General features: G+C 38.4%; 1 protein-coding gene across 5 annotated transcripts in view; it reads left to right on the forward strand.

Moving 5' to 3' along the window:
* Positions 1-17623, forward strand: part of CDC14A (cell division cycle 14A) — a 163545-nt gene that overhangs the window by 63633 nt on the left and 82289 nt on the right. For 4 of the 5 annotated variants that reach the window (XM_072834702.1, XM_072834703.1, XM_072834701.1 and 1 more), the window contains one exon: positions 8267-8346. The exons of the other annotated variant lie outside the window; for it this stretch is intronic. In XM_072834702.1, the coding sequence (XP_072690803.1) occupies positions 8267-8346 (80 nt within the window). The remainder of the gene's footprint in view (positions 1-8266; positions 8347-17623) is intronic. 5 annotated transcript variants of the gene reach the window in all.

Raw genomic sequence — 17623 nt, forward strand, 5'->3', positions numbered from 1 at the left:
TATTTTATGGTTGTTGATTCTAAGGCACCAGGAGACTCAGGAGGCCATTTGAAGATGCAGAAATGGGTAGGATCAACATCTGTACTTGCCAGTGAGAGGGTTGAATTAAATGATAGTATGTTACAGTTTTGGTATATAGCAGTCGCGAGGGTTTACAATCTCATGTGTTGATGTCTATACACAGACTGGCTTTAGGACTCAGGTGTCAGAAATAACCATTGTGGCTCTTGATTCACAGGGATACAGGTGGTAAAAAAGGAGAAAAATATTTGGGGACCAAAGTTTATCTCCTTTCTGTGGTCCCTTGCTATAGAAGAGCTGTGTGCTTGATAGAAATCTGAGCACTTTACATACAATATTCAATCATTAAATCTTCCCAACAGTCTTATGAGGCAGTTACAGTTTTTTTTTTTTTTTTTTTAAAGATTTTATTTATGAGAGAGAGAGAGAGAAAAGCCTCAGAGGGAGAGGGAGAGGGAGAGGGAGAAGCAGGCTCCATGCAGGGAGCCTGATGCCGGACTGGATCTCGGGTCTCCAGGACCACGCCCTGGGCCGAAGGCAGTGCTCAACCGATGAGCCACCTGGGCTACCTGAGGCAGTTACAGTTCTTATCCCTATTCCCCAGGTAAGGAAATGGAAGCACAAAGAGTTAAGGTAATACGGCTCATAAATGAAAGAGCCTGGATTTGAATCCAGGCAGCTTGGCTGCAGATCCAGTGTTTGTACCCATCAAGCATTTTTTGAGTATGTGCCATGTGCCAGGAAGTGTGGAGTCCTGCAGATAGAAAAGAGGCAAAAATCCTGCTCAGACTTACAATCTAGCCAGGGAGGGAGCTTTGAGAACATAGGAAAGGGCCTGATCTCATCAAGTTGCTAAGAAGGCTGCCCTACCAAAGTGGTTTAGAGTTGTGGTCCCAGGAAGGGAGGAGGTAGCCATCTAAACGGGACCATGATGCAAGGAAGACTTGAGTTGGGTCTGGTTCCTTCATGGTCTGCTCCCCAGCCCTCTTTAGAGCACTTATTGTTGCCAAGTTATGCTCCTTAACGAGGTTGTGGACTTTCCCTGTGTCCTGGTGTGTATGCAGGTTCCCACACAAAAACTGTGTTAAATACATACACATTGATCTTTGGTGACTTGTGTTCTTGTCACCTCCTGCTTTTCCTGCCTTTTATCAGGTGTTGGGAATGCAGAGTCTAGGTTCTGAACAGACACAGAGGAAGTGGGACAGTCAATGTCTGGGTCAGGTAATATGCCTTGACTCTTGAACTACTCTATATAAGCTAATAATAGAAGTCATCTGAGCTAGAGCTGTCATTTGTAAAATCAGTCTCTATCTTACTTTTTCTTTTAGCACATCACTGAAGAATTGACTACACCATGTTTGATGCTTTCAAATAACTGGGCTCTGAAAGTTAATTTCACTAGCTCCCCTGAGCATTATCACTAAAATTGTACTGACACATTTAGAAAGTCTTATTCACTTAATTATTATTTAAGCTAAATTAACTCTCTAGGGTGAATGCACTTGTAGTACCTTACAAGTTGAAATCAGTTATCCATTAAACATTTATTTACAGAGCATCTATCTGATAAGAGGCATTGTAAGGCTTATAAAGGTATAAAAACATGTTTACTGCATTTAAGGAGCTTTATACTTAAGTATAAAGGAAAATAATTACAACACAGCTGTCAGGAGCCCATCAGGAAGTGGTTAGGAGTGCTATGGGGAGCCAGACTGCCTGACTCCACCACACCCTTGCTGGGTGACCTTGAGCAACTGATGTTCAGTGTTTCGTGTATAAGTGCAAATGAGTTAATAATGGAACCTACCTCAGGGTGATTATGAGGATTAATGAGCGAAATTATATAAAGTGCTTAGAATAGCACCTAGCACATAGTATGCACCCTTTAGCTTTTTTGTTTTTATTATTATTATCATGGTCATTATCATTCTTATAGTTGAGTCTAAGGAGTAGAGGAAGGGTTTCTGAGCTTAAGAAAAAAAAATGCATGGTGGAGGTGGTATTCAAGTTAAGTCCAAGGAAATAGGAAGAATTTTATTTACTTATTTGAGAGTGAGAGAGATAGAGCACAAGCAAGGAAGAGAGGGAAAAGCAGACTCTCCACTGAGCAGGGAGCCTGATATAGGACCCTGGGATCATGACCTGAGCTGAAGGCAGACACTTAATCGACTGAGCCACCCAGGCACCCCAAAATAGAATTTTAATAGGCAGAGATGGCATGGAGAGTCTTCCAGAAGAAACCTCAGATGAAAGTGTCAAGTATGCTTAGCGAATGATGAGGATCCAGACTAGCAGATGCGGTTCATTTAAGCAACAATGAGAAGTTCACCTGGAAAGATCAGTTAGTACTTTATCTTGGTGTAGGGTGGGCAGTTTGGTCAGGGTTTCTGAGCAGTTTTGAGACTCTCAGAGTCCTGTTCCAGAATTGCTAGAGTCAGCAGGAGTGGAGGCAGAGAGAAACTATGTTAGCCCTAGATAGAGTGTGGTGATGAATAGTTATGGAAGAAAGGTCAAATGCAGATTCACTGGAAAACTAATGAGGTTTAAGATTCAGGATCCTTAACATGCTTGGGCCTCTCTCTCGAGGTTGTTGGGGGGACCCTACTGGTGGTTTTATAAAATTTGAAACAACATTTTTTTTTTTTTAAACAACATTTGTATACTTTTCTGTCTTTCCCCAAATTTCAGTGCCCCCAGCTGTAGAGGCTATAGAGAAAGAATCAGTTTGGGTATTGATTGGATGAGGGTGGTGGATACCATGAAGGAGAGGCCAGAGTCAAAGGTGACTTTTGAGGTTGAGTTTGGCTGACAGGGAGGAACCCCAGATGACAGACACAGGGAGATGGGAGAAGCCAGTGAGGGAGCAGTGCTTTCAAACCAAGCAGGTGCTCTACCTGCTTCACAAGAACGAGCCCTCGTTAGCTTCACAAAGGACAGAGACGTTGTCTTTTTAACTCTGACCATCCCCCTCCTCAGTTGTTGTCTTGCAAGTGTGATAATTTTAAGTTATATGGGGATTGGGAAGGGGCCCAAGCATGACTTAATTAGTGGACTAGAACGCAAAACACATATCCTACATAGGGACATGTCCTCATTTAGCACTCTGTATAGGCTAAACCTGGTTGTCTGAAACATTTAAAGAGAATTTCTACTTTGGTTTAGGGCTTTCATATTTGGTAAATTTTAGGACTTCTAGACTGTTCAAGTTGTCACACACATCTGTTTTCTGGAAACTTCTCAATTGAAGAAATTTAATTGACTCAGAAATGGTCAGAATGCTAATTTCACAGCTATCCTGTCAGTGTTCTGGTGGCAGTACCTAACTGGTAAGGCTGTTCTCAGTATTTGTTTCCTCTTTTATAAACAAGTAGAATATTAAACTAATAACAGGAAATCAAATGCCAGAATTAAAGAATACTCTCTCAGATGGCCAAATCAAATCCTCAAGAGTATTTCCACTTTACAGATCACAGAATATAAGTATAATTTATAGAACAGCAGACCAACCTGGGATATTAAAGAAAATCCTCTTTAATCCCAAAATACTTCTAACTCATTTCTCTTTATTAAATCGTATCATTTAAAAATATATAAGGGATATATGTGTGTGTTGCAGTTTATAGTAAGTCTTTTTGGGGGAAATAATAGCACTTAAAGCTAAAAACATAGTAAGAACCGAGGTAAATGTCCCTAGAGAAAGACCACCAGCCAATTTGTGATTAAATTCTGGTTTAGCTCTTCTATATTAAGCCATTTGTTGTTTGAAGAATCACTTTACGTATCAGAGAGATGAAATGATCCGAGTAGAGAAATATCATTGTAAATTCCAAAATGCCTCTGAAATTCATGTATATTATTTTTAACAAGCTTTAAAGATTTAATGATCATAGGATTTAATAAAGAGAAATGAGTTAGAAGTATTTTTGGATTAATTTAAAGAGGATTTTATTTAATATCCCAGGTTGGTTTGCTGTTCTTCTATAAAATTAGCCCAAACTTGGTATGTTTTTTTCTTTTTTTTTCTGACTGAGGGCGGTATTTTTTTTTAAAGATTTTATTTATTTACTCATGAGAGACACACAGAGAGAGAGAGAGAGAGGGAGAGAGGCAGAGATACAGGTAGAGGGAGAGGCAGGCTCCATGCAGGGAGCCTGATGTGGGACTCGATCCCAGGACTCCAGGATCACGCCCTGGGCTGAAGGCAGGTGCTAAACTGCTGAGCCACCCAGGGATCCCCTAAACTTGGTATTTTGAAGCATTGTTTCTCAACGTGTGGTGCGCACAAACCTTTAAAAATTTTGTTATGTATTTTAATATTCATTTACGTCTAGACTCTCTATGGCCAATGATACTGTTTTTTTCATTAAAACAGTGATATAAAACACTTTCAAGTAAATGGATTTAAAAAAGTGTGTCTGTTTAGAGAGATAGTAATACGTGGTGCTATGTGTGGTGGCAGAAATTGGGGAAGTTGTTGCATGATTAAAGTGTGGGAAACATTGGCTTATTGGTAAACCATATAAAATTATGCTGTCTTATAATACCATAATTTTAGTGATGGTGTTAAATAAAAACCTCACAGCTGGTTATTTATTTATTTATTTATTTATTTATTTAAGGATCCTGCTCTTTAAGAATCTCTTAGTAAAGAAATCGAGAGAGTTATTTGGGCCCTTGACACCTGGTATCAAAGTTATTAAGCAAAAACATAATCACTTTAATTGGTTGACTTTTAGTAAGTCAAAAATAAGAAAGCGTATGTCCAGTGTTATTCTATTGAGAGGCTTCTAGGACTTCCTGGCAAGAGCAGTCCACTTTGATAAAAGTAATGTATGTCCTCGCTCTTCCAAGGGTAACTTAGCATGGTGTGCCAAGCACTATGCAGAGGGCTTTTGTTAAGTTTTATCAATCAAAAGTTTGGGAAGATCCTGTCAGTTTGTGTTTATATATGCTAATATCTTTTGAGGAGAATAGATAGCCTATTATATTTATCCCTGGGAAGCAGAAAAGGAAAATAAAAACATTTAGAAGATGCTTTGAGATTAATTTTTTCAGAAAATATCTTAAGAAATATTAGAATATCTTGCAACCAATTCTTGGTATTAAATTTGGTTTTATTTTTATTTTATTTTTAAGGGTCTTTAAATTTACTCATTTGAGAGAGAGACCACATGAGCCAGAGAGCATGAGCATTGGGGGAGCAGCAGAGGGAGAAGGAGAAGCAGGTTCCCTGCTGAGGAGGGAACCCGATGCAGGACTTGATCCCAGGACCCTGGGATCATGACCTGAGCCAAAGACAGATGCTTAACCAGCTGAGCCACCCAGGCGCCTCTGGTTTTATTTTAAAAAGAGTAGATGTTTATTATTTAACTGATTTAGTTACTCTACATTTGAAAAATGAATCAGTCCATGTCTGTACAAAATATAAGATGTGGAGATAGCAGAAAATGTCAAGTAGAAAGTATTCCTTTCTCCTTCTAGTCCAGCTCCCTGCTCTGTTCCTCAGGCACAACTACTGTTTACCAGTTTGAAGTCACCCAGCTTTAAGAAGTCAAGTGTTACGGCATTTAGGAATTTGGAAGAGTAGGAATCTTTTTTCCCCAATTTGTGGTGCTATTGCTTGTGTGTATATTTTCAAGTAGATGAAGTGTATGGAATTACTGTGGGCTTTGGAGTTGTATCTGTGTTCTAACTCTGTCGCAGAGCAGCAGTGAGAGTTTGGAAAGTTCCTTGCCTTTGTGTGCGTCAGATTTTTCAGCAGAAGGCTTAATTAATGTTGCCTTTATTCCAGGCTTTAATCAGGCCTCGTTTGTCTCTCTGTTTTTCTCTTTTAATAGGAGACCTATCTCAGAAGATCTGGCATTAAGAATCCATGACATAGTCTTTTTAAAAATAAATTGGGTATTTTGATGACCCTAGCATGCATGCATTCAGTAAAGGACTCATTTGTTACATTTTACCTATCATTAGGTTGTAAAAGGTCATTGTATTTACCTGCCCCTAGACTCTTCCTGGAATTTAGATGGCCTCTGCTGGGTTTCACTTTACACTTATTAATAATTTAGCACTGGGATAAAAATAAAAACAGACTCTCATCTTACAGTGTGAGAACATGGGTCATGTGTGCTAAGTCATGCAGGTGAGATGAGTAGCAAATCCTGTGGGGGTATCCAGTCTAAAGAAGTATTTCATGTGCGCTGATGCCTCGCCTGCAGGATGGCTGCCTCAAAATTAAAGGGAATTAACGTAATTGTTCCTGAGGAGGGAAATACATTTTTGCTTTTCAGAGGTTGTTGTATGAGCTTTAATTGTGTAATCAGAACACAGAAGCCCTTTGCAGCAGCTTTCCCTTTTAGCAGAGGTAGTCAACTTTCCAGGACTGCTGCATCTTTAGGCTTGTGAAATCACTGCATAATAATCGACTCTGTTTATAGGGTATAACCTACCCATTAGGCAACAGCAAAATCCTGTTTTTTAATGTTGGTTACTGAAAACAGCCTTTAAAGCTAGGGTTGGTTTAAGTGGATTTTTATAATTATTTGAGCTGCAACTGGAGTTGTGATTCTCCCTTTAGAATCAGTGACTCATGTCTGGAACATTCTTTTACGGTGGTTTCATTTTCTGTGTTGTTTTTGTTTCATGTTCAACTTGGTTTGGTTGGTGTGTGCCCTACAGACCTTCAGGTTTACTTGTCAAATGAGTATAGAGCTTTCTTTTAAAAGCTGGAAGTATCTTTTATTTATTTATTTCACTTTTCTTTTCTTTAGAGAAGACAGAATTAAGGTGTCTTCTAGTGCTGAAAATATTAATAATTAAATACATGTAATGTATTGCCAGTGGGATAGCTTAAAACTCAAAGGAAATTTGTAAGTAAAGAGGAAAGCCCTGCTTTTTAGGAACTGAGACTCTGCCACTCTTGCTGAAATGCACAGGATTTTGAAATAATGCCATTAATTCTAGGTAGAGAGGATTTTTAGGAATAAGATTTGATTCAAACTATAGAGGGAAAGGACCAATATCCTCAGCTCAAAATTAAGATATTAAATTATACTTAGAATAATAAAATTAGAATCTGCCTGTGGTTTGTATTGCTCTGAACCACTGCTTGGTTCTCCTTCCCATGTTCCAGCCATACCAGTGATCTCTCTTTCCAATCACCAAGCTCTTTCCTTTGGCAAGGATGGTGCCTGTGTTATTCCTACTGCCTGGGAAGCCCTTTCTCCTTTCCCTAGTTTTCCCGTGGCTTGTACCCTGCAGATTTTACCCTACATGTCTCCCAGGGAGCCCTCTCTGTGCCTTTCCTCAAGCAGCCTCTTTTTGTTCTCTTTCCAGAATCTGTTTACTTTCTTTTTAGCACCTATCTCAGACTGTGTTTATTTTTGTTAACTATTGTCTTTACCCCATAAGAATGTAAATTCTCTTAAGAGAGGTATTAGTACCTGATACAGTGCCTGGCACATATGATATAGTCAATACGTTGATTAAAGTGTTTGCTGATTTTAAGAGCTCCTTTATGTTTCTTTTTTCTTTTTCTTTTTTCTTTTTTGCCTTTATGTTTCTTTAAGATTAGTTTATCATTGCTGGGCCAGAGGCATTTAAGTATCCTTGATATCAACAGTCAAGCCAGTGTGTTTTCTAGTGCCCTTTATTTTAAAAAAAAAATTATTTTTGAATATTTTTATTTATTTATTTGAGAGAGAGAGGAGAAACCCAAGCAGACTCCACATTGAGAATGGAGCCTTGATGTGGGGCTCGATCTCATGACCCCAAGACCACGACCCCAGCTGAAACCAAGAGTCAAATGCTTAACCAACTGAGCCATTCAGGTGCCCCTCTAGTGCTCTTACCTGCATTCATTTTCACCCATTTCATTGTGATTTTATTGTGCTTTATTGTATTACGAGTGGACAGTATAATAATGGAAGTAGAATTGTTCTCTCCAAAGGGAAAATTCTGCCATTGTATCTGTTCAGTGTGCCTTGTAAACAGCCTTGGATGGCCTCTTTGTGGATCTGCCCTCTGTCTCTAAGCTCTTACCCATTTCTAAGCCAAAGGCTGCAGCCCAGCTTCAAGCTGAAAGGAAATTTTGGCAGCTCGGTTGCTGTCTCTTAAAGGTTAGCGTTATCACCGATACTGACAGTTGTCAGAGTGGAAAAAGGGAAATGCAAATTTGGTGGGTAATTAAGTTAGTTTTGTGTCATTCTTTGGTGGTGTTCTAAATGTTGCTATTTATCTGTCTTAGGTAATCTATTTAAAGAAGACACCAGAAGAAGCCTACAGAGCACTCCTATCTGGCTCAAACCCCCCCTATCTTCCGTTCAGGTATAACTTGTGAGACTTGGGTGGATAGCACGGGGCTATACAGCTGCCACCATAAAACTGGATTATTGTGTTTTTAATTGTTTTAAGACTGTAACCATGATGTCATACAGAATGAAATGAGATGGTAGTTTTTATTATTCTATTTTTGTAGAGTTCTTTTTCCCCTATCTAGTAAGAATAAAATATATTTTTTCCTTTTAGGGATTAATTTTCTCCTTGAATTCTTTCTGTATCTGGACCGTTCAGCACAAAGAGTGCCTGATTTACGAACTTAACTATGTCAAGATTTGATTTGTTACATTTCAGTACTCTACATCATTGATTCATCCATTTAGTCTTTTGTTTCATGAGCATGAGTGAGCTCCAACTGAATGTCAGGGCCTGGGGATGGAGAGTAAGACCCTCAAAGTACCTTCCCAGAAGCCACATGTTCAGTGGGGACCCAAAATTACCTGTTTACCACAGTAATCTAGCTTATATCATGAGGGAGGCTGTCTCCCATTACAGTTTTGGAAAATATTTTTTAAGTATCAGCTGAAGAAGATCTTTTGAAAATTTCAGGTAAACTTGGAAAAAATGGAAGGGAACATATAGCCAAACTCCTACATTTGTCTTTTCTGGTGGAATTGTGAATGATTCTGACAGTTTTACCTTTTTGCTTATTTGTATGTCCAGATCTACAAGCATATGTATTTTTTTTAAAGATTTTATTTATTAAGAGAGAGAGTGAGTGAGAGAGAGCACAAGAGTGGGGAGGGGCAGAGGGAAAGGGAGTAGTAGGCTCCCGCTGAGCAGCGAGTCCAATGTGGGGCTCTGTCTCAGGACTCTGAGATCATGACTTGAGCTGAAGGCAGAAACTTACCTGACTGAGCCAGCCAAGTGTCCCAGCATATGTATTTCTTTTTGTTGTTGCTGATCTCATAATCACTGACAATAATGAAAGAAAGGAAGAGCAAAGATTGAGGAGGCCTCTTTGTCTGCCTTCCCTACCCTCCTGTAAACTCATAGAGGCAGGTCCTGGTGCCTGACACGTAAAGTGCTTTTAGTAAATATTTGAATGAATAAATCGAGACTAAATTCCTTCAGATCCAAGGGGTTCCCATTTCTGTTTCTCAGGCCGTGGAAGGGGGTGTTACTCAGGCACAGGGTGGGTGTTAAGGTGGGGAGGAGGAATGGGGCAAATATGCCTACTATGCTTGATCATCTTGATAGTCTCAGTGAAGTCAGAGGAAAGTAGTGAGATGAAAATACCATCCAGCAGTCTAAGGTATGAACAAATCAGTTGTTGAAGGGCAGATAAAAATGACAGATTAGGTATAGGAGTGTTTTAACATGGAGACAAAGCTTGTTTTTTCCTTCTAACGGCTTCTGTGATATGAAAGCCCTTTGTAAAATGCAATTCTAAGTTTTGGAAAAGGGTAATTATTTTAGTCAGTTTGGGGGCACTGTAACAAAGTACCATAGACTGGGTGGCTTATAAACAACAGAAATGTATTTCTCAGTTCTGGAGACCAGATCAGGGAGGTCAGTTCTGGTGAGGGGGTCTCTTCAGGGATGCAGACTGCTAACTTGTATCCTCACATGATAGAATGAAGGCAAGAAAGCTCTCTTGGGTGCCTTTAAAAGGGCACTAATCCCATTCATGAGGGCCTCACCCTCATGACCTAATCACCCCCCAAAGGTCTTACCTCCTAATGCCATCACCTTAGGGGTTCAAATTTCAACATGTACTTTTGGAGGGGACACCAACACTCAGTCCATTGTAGTAATGATGATAATATTAATCAGTCTACTAAGTTCTAAGCATAGTGGTTAAGAATAAATGCCTTGGAGGCAGAGACACTGGGCTTGAAGGCTCATTCTGCTTTTTACTACCTGTACTGGGTATAAGCAACTTGAGCAAGTTACTTCTCCTCTCTGAGCCTCAGTTTCCTTTTCTGTAAAATGGCTTCAGGGCTATCATGGGAATTAAATGAAGTAATGCGTTTGTCATTATGCCTGGCACAATACCTGGCTTTTGATTTTCTCCTTGTTGTTAGTACTGTTACTGTTATTAATAAGAAATAAAGATTTCCATAAGGATATAAATATGAATAGGAACTATTTCTTCTAATGATTCCACCTTCTCGTTGGGACGGGGAGATGTCTAGACACATAATTAACTGTAAAATAGTTAGGTTGTATAAAAATAGAAGATAAGATTTTTTTAAAAAGATTTTTTTTATTGATTCATGAGAGACACATACATAGGCAGAGGGAGAAGCAGGCTCCGGCAAGGAGCCTGATACAGGACTTGATCCTAGACCTTGGGATCACACTGTGAATCGAAGGCAGACGCTCAACTGCTGAGCCACCCAGGCCTCACAATAAGATTAATTCTGACAGAGATTTGGGAAAGTATCAGACCATTTAAGCTGAGCTTTTACTTATTATTTTCTATTTTAAAGATTTTATTTATTTGAGAGAATGAGCATGAGCAGGGACAGAGGGAGAAGCAGGTGCTCCACTAAGCAGGGAACCCAACGCAGGGTTCGATCCCAGGACCCTGAGATTGTGACCAGAGCCAAAGGCAGATGCATAACAGACTGAGCCACCCAGGCACCTCTAAGCTGAGCTTTTAAACATCGATAAGGGTTTGGAGAGTGGAAGGGGCCAAATTAGGCACAAATGTACCCTGTGGAAAAACCCTAGAGATGGGTTTCTGAGTTGACCTCAGAAGTTCTCTGTGGGAAGAACACAGTGTCTTTGGTGAGGGGCCAGGTCTGTGCAGAGATTACTGAGGTTCTTTTCTTGGGGACAGTGAGGGCCCATTCAGTTTGTTTGCTAAATCAGAAAAATGTTTGTAATTTTTTGGTTGTTATTTTGAAAAATAACTCAGCCATCTGGGTGATTCAGTAGGTTAAGTGTCTGCCTACGGTTCCGGTCATAATCCCAGGATCCTGGGATTGAGTCCTGCATCGGGCTCCCTGCTCTGCGGAGAGCTTGTTTCTCTTTCTCCCTCTGCCTGCCACTCCCCCTGCCTGTGTGCACGCTCTCTCTCTCTGTCAAATAAATAAAGGCTTAAAAAAATAATTCACACATTTGGAAATTATAATGCTGTAATATTTGTAAAATTGTAATGCCAGTCAGTAGGCCTGCTGGACAATGTAGCAATTTAAAATTTTTAAGTGGAGGGACGTTTGGGTAGCTCAGCAGTTGAGTGTCTGCCTTCGGCTCAGGTCATGATCCTGGGATCTGGGATTGACTCCTGCATCAGGCTCCCCGAAGGGAGCTTGCTTCTCCTTTTGTCTATGTCTCTGCCTCTCTCTTTCTGTGTCTCTCATGAATAAATAAATAAAATCTTAAAATAAAGAAATGGGCAAAACCAGGCAAGTCTAGCTGGAGACCACACACCCCATACTGCCTGTGGCCCAGGAGGCTTGGGAAAGTGCCCCTGAGTTTCCTTTAAAAAAATAAAATAAAAATAAAAATTTAAGTGGAAAATGGAAATTAACATTTATGCTGATGATATTATCCATCAGAAGTCAAGGGTAATGTATTTGTTTCACTAGCTGGATGACCCTTGCTATCCTTAATTGTCAATTTAGATGGGTGAGGAGGAAAGAATAAAGTCTTCTTTGAAGCATAATTATATGTTCAGCTTACATGTGCTAGGTAATTAATTTGTTTCCCGAGAACTAGAATTTTTGACTAATTAAGATCAGAATGGAAGAAAGGATAGGAAAAAAATTATTACTCCTTGACATAAAATAAAGTATTAATTATTACAATTGTAGCTATTTTTCCAAATTGTTTTTAAATATTTGAAAATAGAAATACATTAATAGGGTTCAGAAATTTAAAAAGTTTGTAAGAATATTATAGTGAAGACTCTCTCCCATTCTTGATCTTATGTCTCTAGTTTTCTTCTGGATAACTTCTGGTATTTGTTTATTTAATATCCTATTTCTTTATGCATATGTAAGCAAATAAAGATACATGTATATTTAAAAAAATTCTGGTATAATTAACATATGGTGTTATATTAGTTTCAGGTGTACAATATAGTGATTAACAATTCTGTACATTACTCAGTGCTCATCACCCTACATGTACTCTTAACCCCTTTCATCTCTTTCACTCATCCTCTCACCTACCTCCCCTCTGGTAATCATCAGTTTGTTCCCTAAAGTATGCTTTTTTGTCTCTCAATTCTTTGTTTCCTAAATTCCACATGAGTGAAATCATGTGATACTTGTTTTTCCCTGACTGACTTTACTTCACTTAGCATTATACCCTCCATATGCATCCGTTTGTTGCAAAAGGCAAGATTGCATTCTTTTTTAATAGTTTAGATATATATTCTTATTTTTCATTTTTATCACAAAATATAGCACATTGCATATACTATTCTATACCTTGATTTTTTTTTTTCACCTAACTTGCTTTGGATATCTTTTCATATCAACGCACAGAGAACTTCCTTCTCTATTCTGTATTATTTCTGTGTAATGTACAAGAATGCATGTAACCAGTCTGACCTTAGACATTTAGTTTGCTTCCAATCATTTCAGCTGTAGCTTTTCAACTCATGTAGTCTGAAATGTATTTTAGAAGAAAGAAACTGAGATAGTACTATGGAGACAGTTATAATGGTATGGTTAGACAGACAAGGATTTTAGTAATCTGTTTGCATAAAGGGACTCATTAATGTGAAAAAAAAAAAAAAGAATGTATAATGCAAAGATGAGGCATTTGTTCCTTGGTTTAGGCCCCTATGTCCTACTAGAAGTTTGAATGTAACTTTAATGTAGTTCTAAGTTTGTCTTTCTGATAACCCAAGACATCGAGAGTTGTGTTTACATTAAGCTGCATTTCTGAATCCAGACTCTTCATAAACCATACATTTGAAGCAGAAAATACCAGAAAGTAGTGCATTTATAATTTAGTAAAAAAAATTTAGTTGAAAGAATATTCCTGGTTTCCTGGAATTTGACTAAAGAAGCTTTTTTCCTAATGCTAAGGTATGAGTTGATTTTAGTCTCCAGCCCAGACCAGCTAAGGCTAATATAATAGTAACAAGAATCATCTGACAATTCTGGTCAGCCATCCTTGCCTTGGCTTTTATTTGTAATCTGGATTGTGTCATCCACTAGGTTTTTGACACCATTTAAGTTATACGTTTATCTACATTGTCTGGATTTTTTTTTTCAAGATTTTATTTATTTATTTGAGAGAGAGAGGGAGAGAAAGTACAAGCAGGGGTAGAAGCAGAGGGAGAGGGGGAAGCAGACTCTCTGCTGAGCACAGAGCCTGATGCGGGGCTCGATCCCAGGACCTTGAGATCATGACCCAGCTGAAGGCAGACACTTGACCGAATGAACCACCCAGGCCCCCTGTATTTTTTTTTTCATTATGCTTTTGCATTAATACTTTTGTTTAAAAAACAAGAAGCCTTAAAGGGACTTCCATTTAAAATGTAATTATTTTATTGTTGAACATTTTTTAAGAACGAAGATCAGTTTGAAGGCTTGTCAAAGTGTGGTTCGTTGTCTTTATGTGGCCTCTTCACCAAAGTGCCTGTTTCCTGTTCTCTAGATTTTTAACGTCTTTCTGATAAAGGAGTTTTAAGGCTACTGTGAGTGTAAATAACATTGTTCTTCCAGATTTGTTCACTTAATGGAGGTTTGAATAGTCTCTTCTGTAGAGCCCTTCCTCATTTTCCTAGAGAGGCTTGGCAGATCCTTTGCCGGTAATTCTCTATCATGTTTTGTGTATGGCATTTTGTTCACGCCCCCTTACATTTGCCACATACATGATTAAAGCAAATGTCTTGTGTTTATTTACTTGCATGGCTGACTCTCTACCAAATATGGCTGACTCTTTTTTTGGGGGCTCTTACTTGCTTGCCAGGGAATACGTACATTAATTTATTTACTGCTTTTTCTGTACTAGTCACTGAGATAGTCTTGTGGATTGTAGGATGATTAGGACAGCTAGGTACTTGTTCTAGGGAACTCAGTGCATAATTTGTAAATGTGTAGGTCTGTAAAACAATTGTGCTTTATTAGAGTCAGGAGATAGGTGCTATAGTGATACTGATGGAGGAGGTTTAACCCTGGAACTGGGGATTGGAGGGGGTATTAGGGATAGGCCTCATGATTGCCTTTCATGCTAGGATGAAGCTGGAAAATAATAATCCAGGTGCTGATTTTTTCATTCGGATGGCATAGGTTGTCTTTTCTAAGGTTAAGGTAGGATACTGTACAGTATGATGTTTTCAGTGTAGGTACATTATCATAACTGAAAGGGCTGAGTTTTTTATTTGGATTTTATCCTAAAAAATTTAGAGATTTATATTAACCTAGGTAAAAATTCTCTAAAAATGAAGGAAATAAAGAGTTGGATAACTTTACTCCTTATTCTTTTTTTCTTCCAACTTTATTGAGATGTAATTGACATCCACACTTTATAAATTTAATGTGTACAGCCTAGTGCTTGGCATACATATATTGTGAAGTGATTATCATGACAAATTTAGTTAACATTTATCACCTCGTATAGTTACAAAATTTTTTTTTTTCCCTTTTGATGACAACTTTTAGGATCTGTTCTCTTAGCAATTTTCAAATCTGCCATACAGCAGTGTTAACTCTAGTCATCATGTTGTGCATTACATCTTCAGGACTTATTTTACAACTGAAGGTTTGAACCTTTTGACTGCTTTCACCCAATCCCCCAATGTATTGCATGTTATTGATTACATTAATTATATTAGACTTTAGAGATAGTTCAGCTTCTGGCTTGATGTGACCCTCAAGGAGTGTTTGTTGTGACACTACTGTTTGCAAGTCAGTATTAGTTCCATTAAGTTAATGGAATTAAGTCCCATTTACTTGTAAAAGAGCTGTGTCTAAAAATGTACTTTTGCTTGTATTAAGGATAGCCAATGTGTTTGTCAACAGTGATGTTAGCTGAAAACTAGAGGAAAAAGGTATTTTTCACCTAATTCAATTGATGGAGTCCTTCCATCTTTAATGTTGTCTTGGCAGTTGGCCTTCAAGGGAACAAGGGGCTTTCAGTTCGGGGGTCAGAGTCAGCAGAGTTTGAATTGACAAGCCTGACGTGAATCTTTTTAGGTATTTTTCCTTTCAGTGTATTACAAAATTTATAGTCTGTACTATTGACCAGCCGTTCTGTGAACTCATATTACTTGTATTTGTCTAAGGTCTCATGAGACTACCAACTCTTAGTGGAATTCTTAGATTGTTTTCTTGGCAGGTCAGTGGCCATGGTGTTCAGATCTACATTCTCTGATGTTCATAAAACAGCGTTTGTAGAAACTCTCAGCCTCGTAAAATATGGAAAATTACACTCTTCTTTTTGATTTCTTTTGTGCTTTTAAGTTCATTTTATGAAACTTCTTTGTTTATTGGCCCATATATATCAACTTGTTAAGTTTTTTTGGTATTGATGATGATTCATAAATCTGCTGAAGTCAGCTTTTTTATGACATAATATGAAAGGGAGAATAAAACTATACAGACCATAACATCCAGGATCCCAGTTTTTTTTTTTTTTTCAAGATTTTATTTACTTGAGAGAGAGAGAGAGAGAGAGAGAGAGACTTGTACTATCTTTCTCTCTCAGAGAGAGGGAGAATGAGAGAAAGCATAAGCAGTGGGAAGGGTCAGGGGGAGAGGAAGAAGCAGACTCCCCACTGAGCAGGGAGCTGGATGCAGGGCTCCATCCTAGGACCCTGAGATAATGACCTGAGCCGAAGGCAGACACCCAGCCACCTGAGCCACCCAGGCGCCCCTAGGCTCCCAGTTTTGAAGACAAATATAGAAAGCATGATATGAGAAACATTGACTAGGTGCAGAGGAGAGATTGAGGTAGGGTGCTGTGCTGACACCAGTGAAATAAAGCTGGATGGATGTTAAATGTTCTGTCTCCAGCTGTTAGTTTTGTTTTTCTTTTTGGTTTTGGTTTTTTGCAGATCTCTTTCTGGATAGGTCCAGGAATGCATTTTTGTGTGGCTATTTTATCTTAGGTTGGAGAAGAGGCCAGAACTTATAGGTAATATTTCCCAAAGTTATGTTGGTTCTCATATTTGGTTTTTAAAAGTCTGAGAGGCTTCAAAAAATACTGGTGCCTGGGTTCTACTCCTGGAAATGTTGACATAATTGTTTTGGAGTATTGGGTTTAGGTATTGGGATTTTCAAAAACTTCCAGTATGCTGGCAAGTATGATCTACCATGGCAAAATCAAAATAAACAGGTAAAAAGATTAAAAAAACAATTAAGTTTAGAATTCTCCATCTTGCAGATTTAAAAACATATTCTCATTTTAAAGATTCTGAATGCTTCTGAGTAATAAAGAAACCTATTTAACTTCATTTAACTCAGACTTTTCCAAAGTACTTCATCCTGAATCCGTTTCCACTGCCCCCAGTTTCTGTTAATATCTGGCAGCACCAGTGTTCTGAACCACTTAGGACACATTTCCTGATCCACACCTGTGTGGAACAAAATCTCTTGAGATTAGAATAATATGCTACCATTTATGGAACTGTTTTTGTACTATTTCCTGAGAGTCTTGAAAATAGATGGCTTATCAAATAATGGTATTTTATCTAATATGAGCAAGAACACAGGACTTTTCTCTTAGAACTGTTGTGAGGCCAGAAAACTTCCTTACCAGAGGACCCACAAACTTCGCACTGGCAACCCTTTAAAGACATTTTTCATTAAAATAAATCCGTACTGTTTGTATTAAGGGAGAGGTTTGTTGTGTTTTGGGGATGACCCCTAGTGATATCCCTGTTGCTGAGCTATGTATTAATGTAGCTGAGTCTTAGTGGGAAATCTCTGAAGCAATTACTCTAGATCATCTGGGCATGCTGGAACTTGTAGGTCTCTTAACAAAGGCTCAAAGGGGTCAGCCACTTAGAACTTGGCGTTAGACTGCCTTCTTCTAAAGCAAAGTGAACATGTGCTTGTATATGTTAGATGTATTTATAAAATTTATCTTTTCACAGAAAATGTTGAACCAGATATTTGTTAGCTTAAATGTGATGATACTGTGATTTTTGTCAAAGTTTATTTAGCAATTAGCTTTGTATTACAAAGGAAAGTTTTCCTTATTATGGTTTTAAGTACCAAAAATGTAGAAACAAAATTTATTTTATGCTTTACTTTCATTTTCAATGTATCCTTATGATGGCTACCCTTTTGCTTCTCAGTGTTGATCTTTGGGGTTCTTTCTTTAGATCTTTAATAACCCCTTAGATCTTTAA

The sequence above is a fragment of the Canis lupus genome, chromosome 8, assembly GCF_048164855.1.
Source record: "Canis lupus baileyi chromosome 8, mCanLup2.hap1, whole genome shotgun sequence".
Classification (NCBI taxonomy): domain Eukaryota; kingdom Metazoa; phylum Chordata; class Mammalia; order Carnivora; family Canidae; genus Canis; species Canis lupus.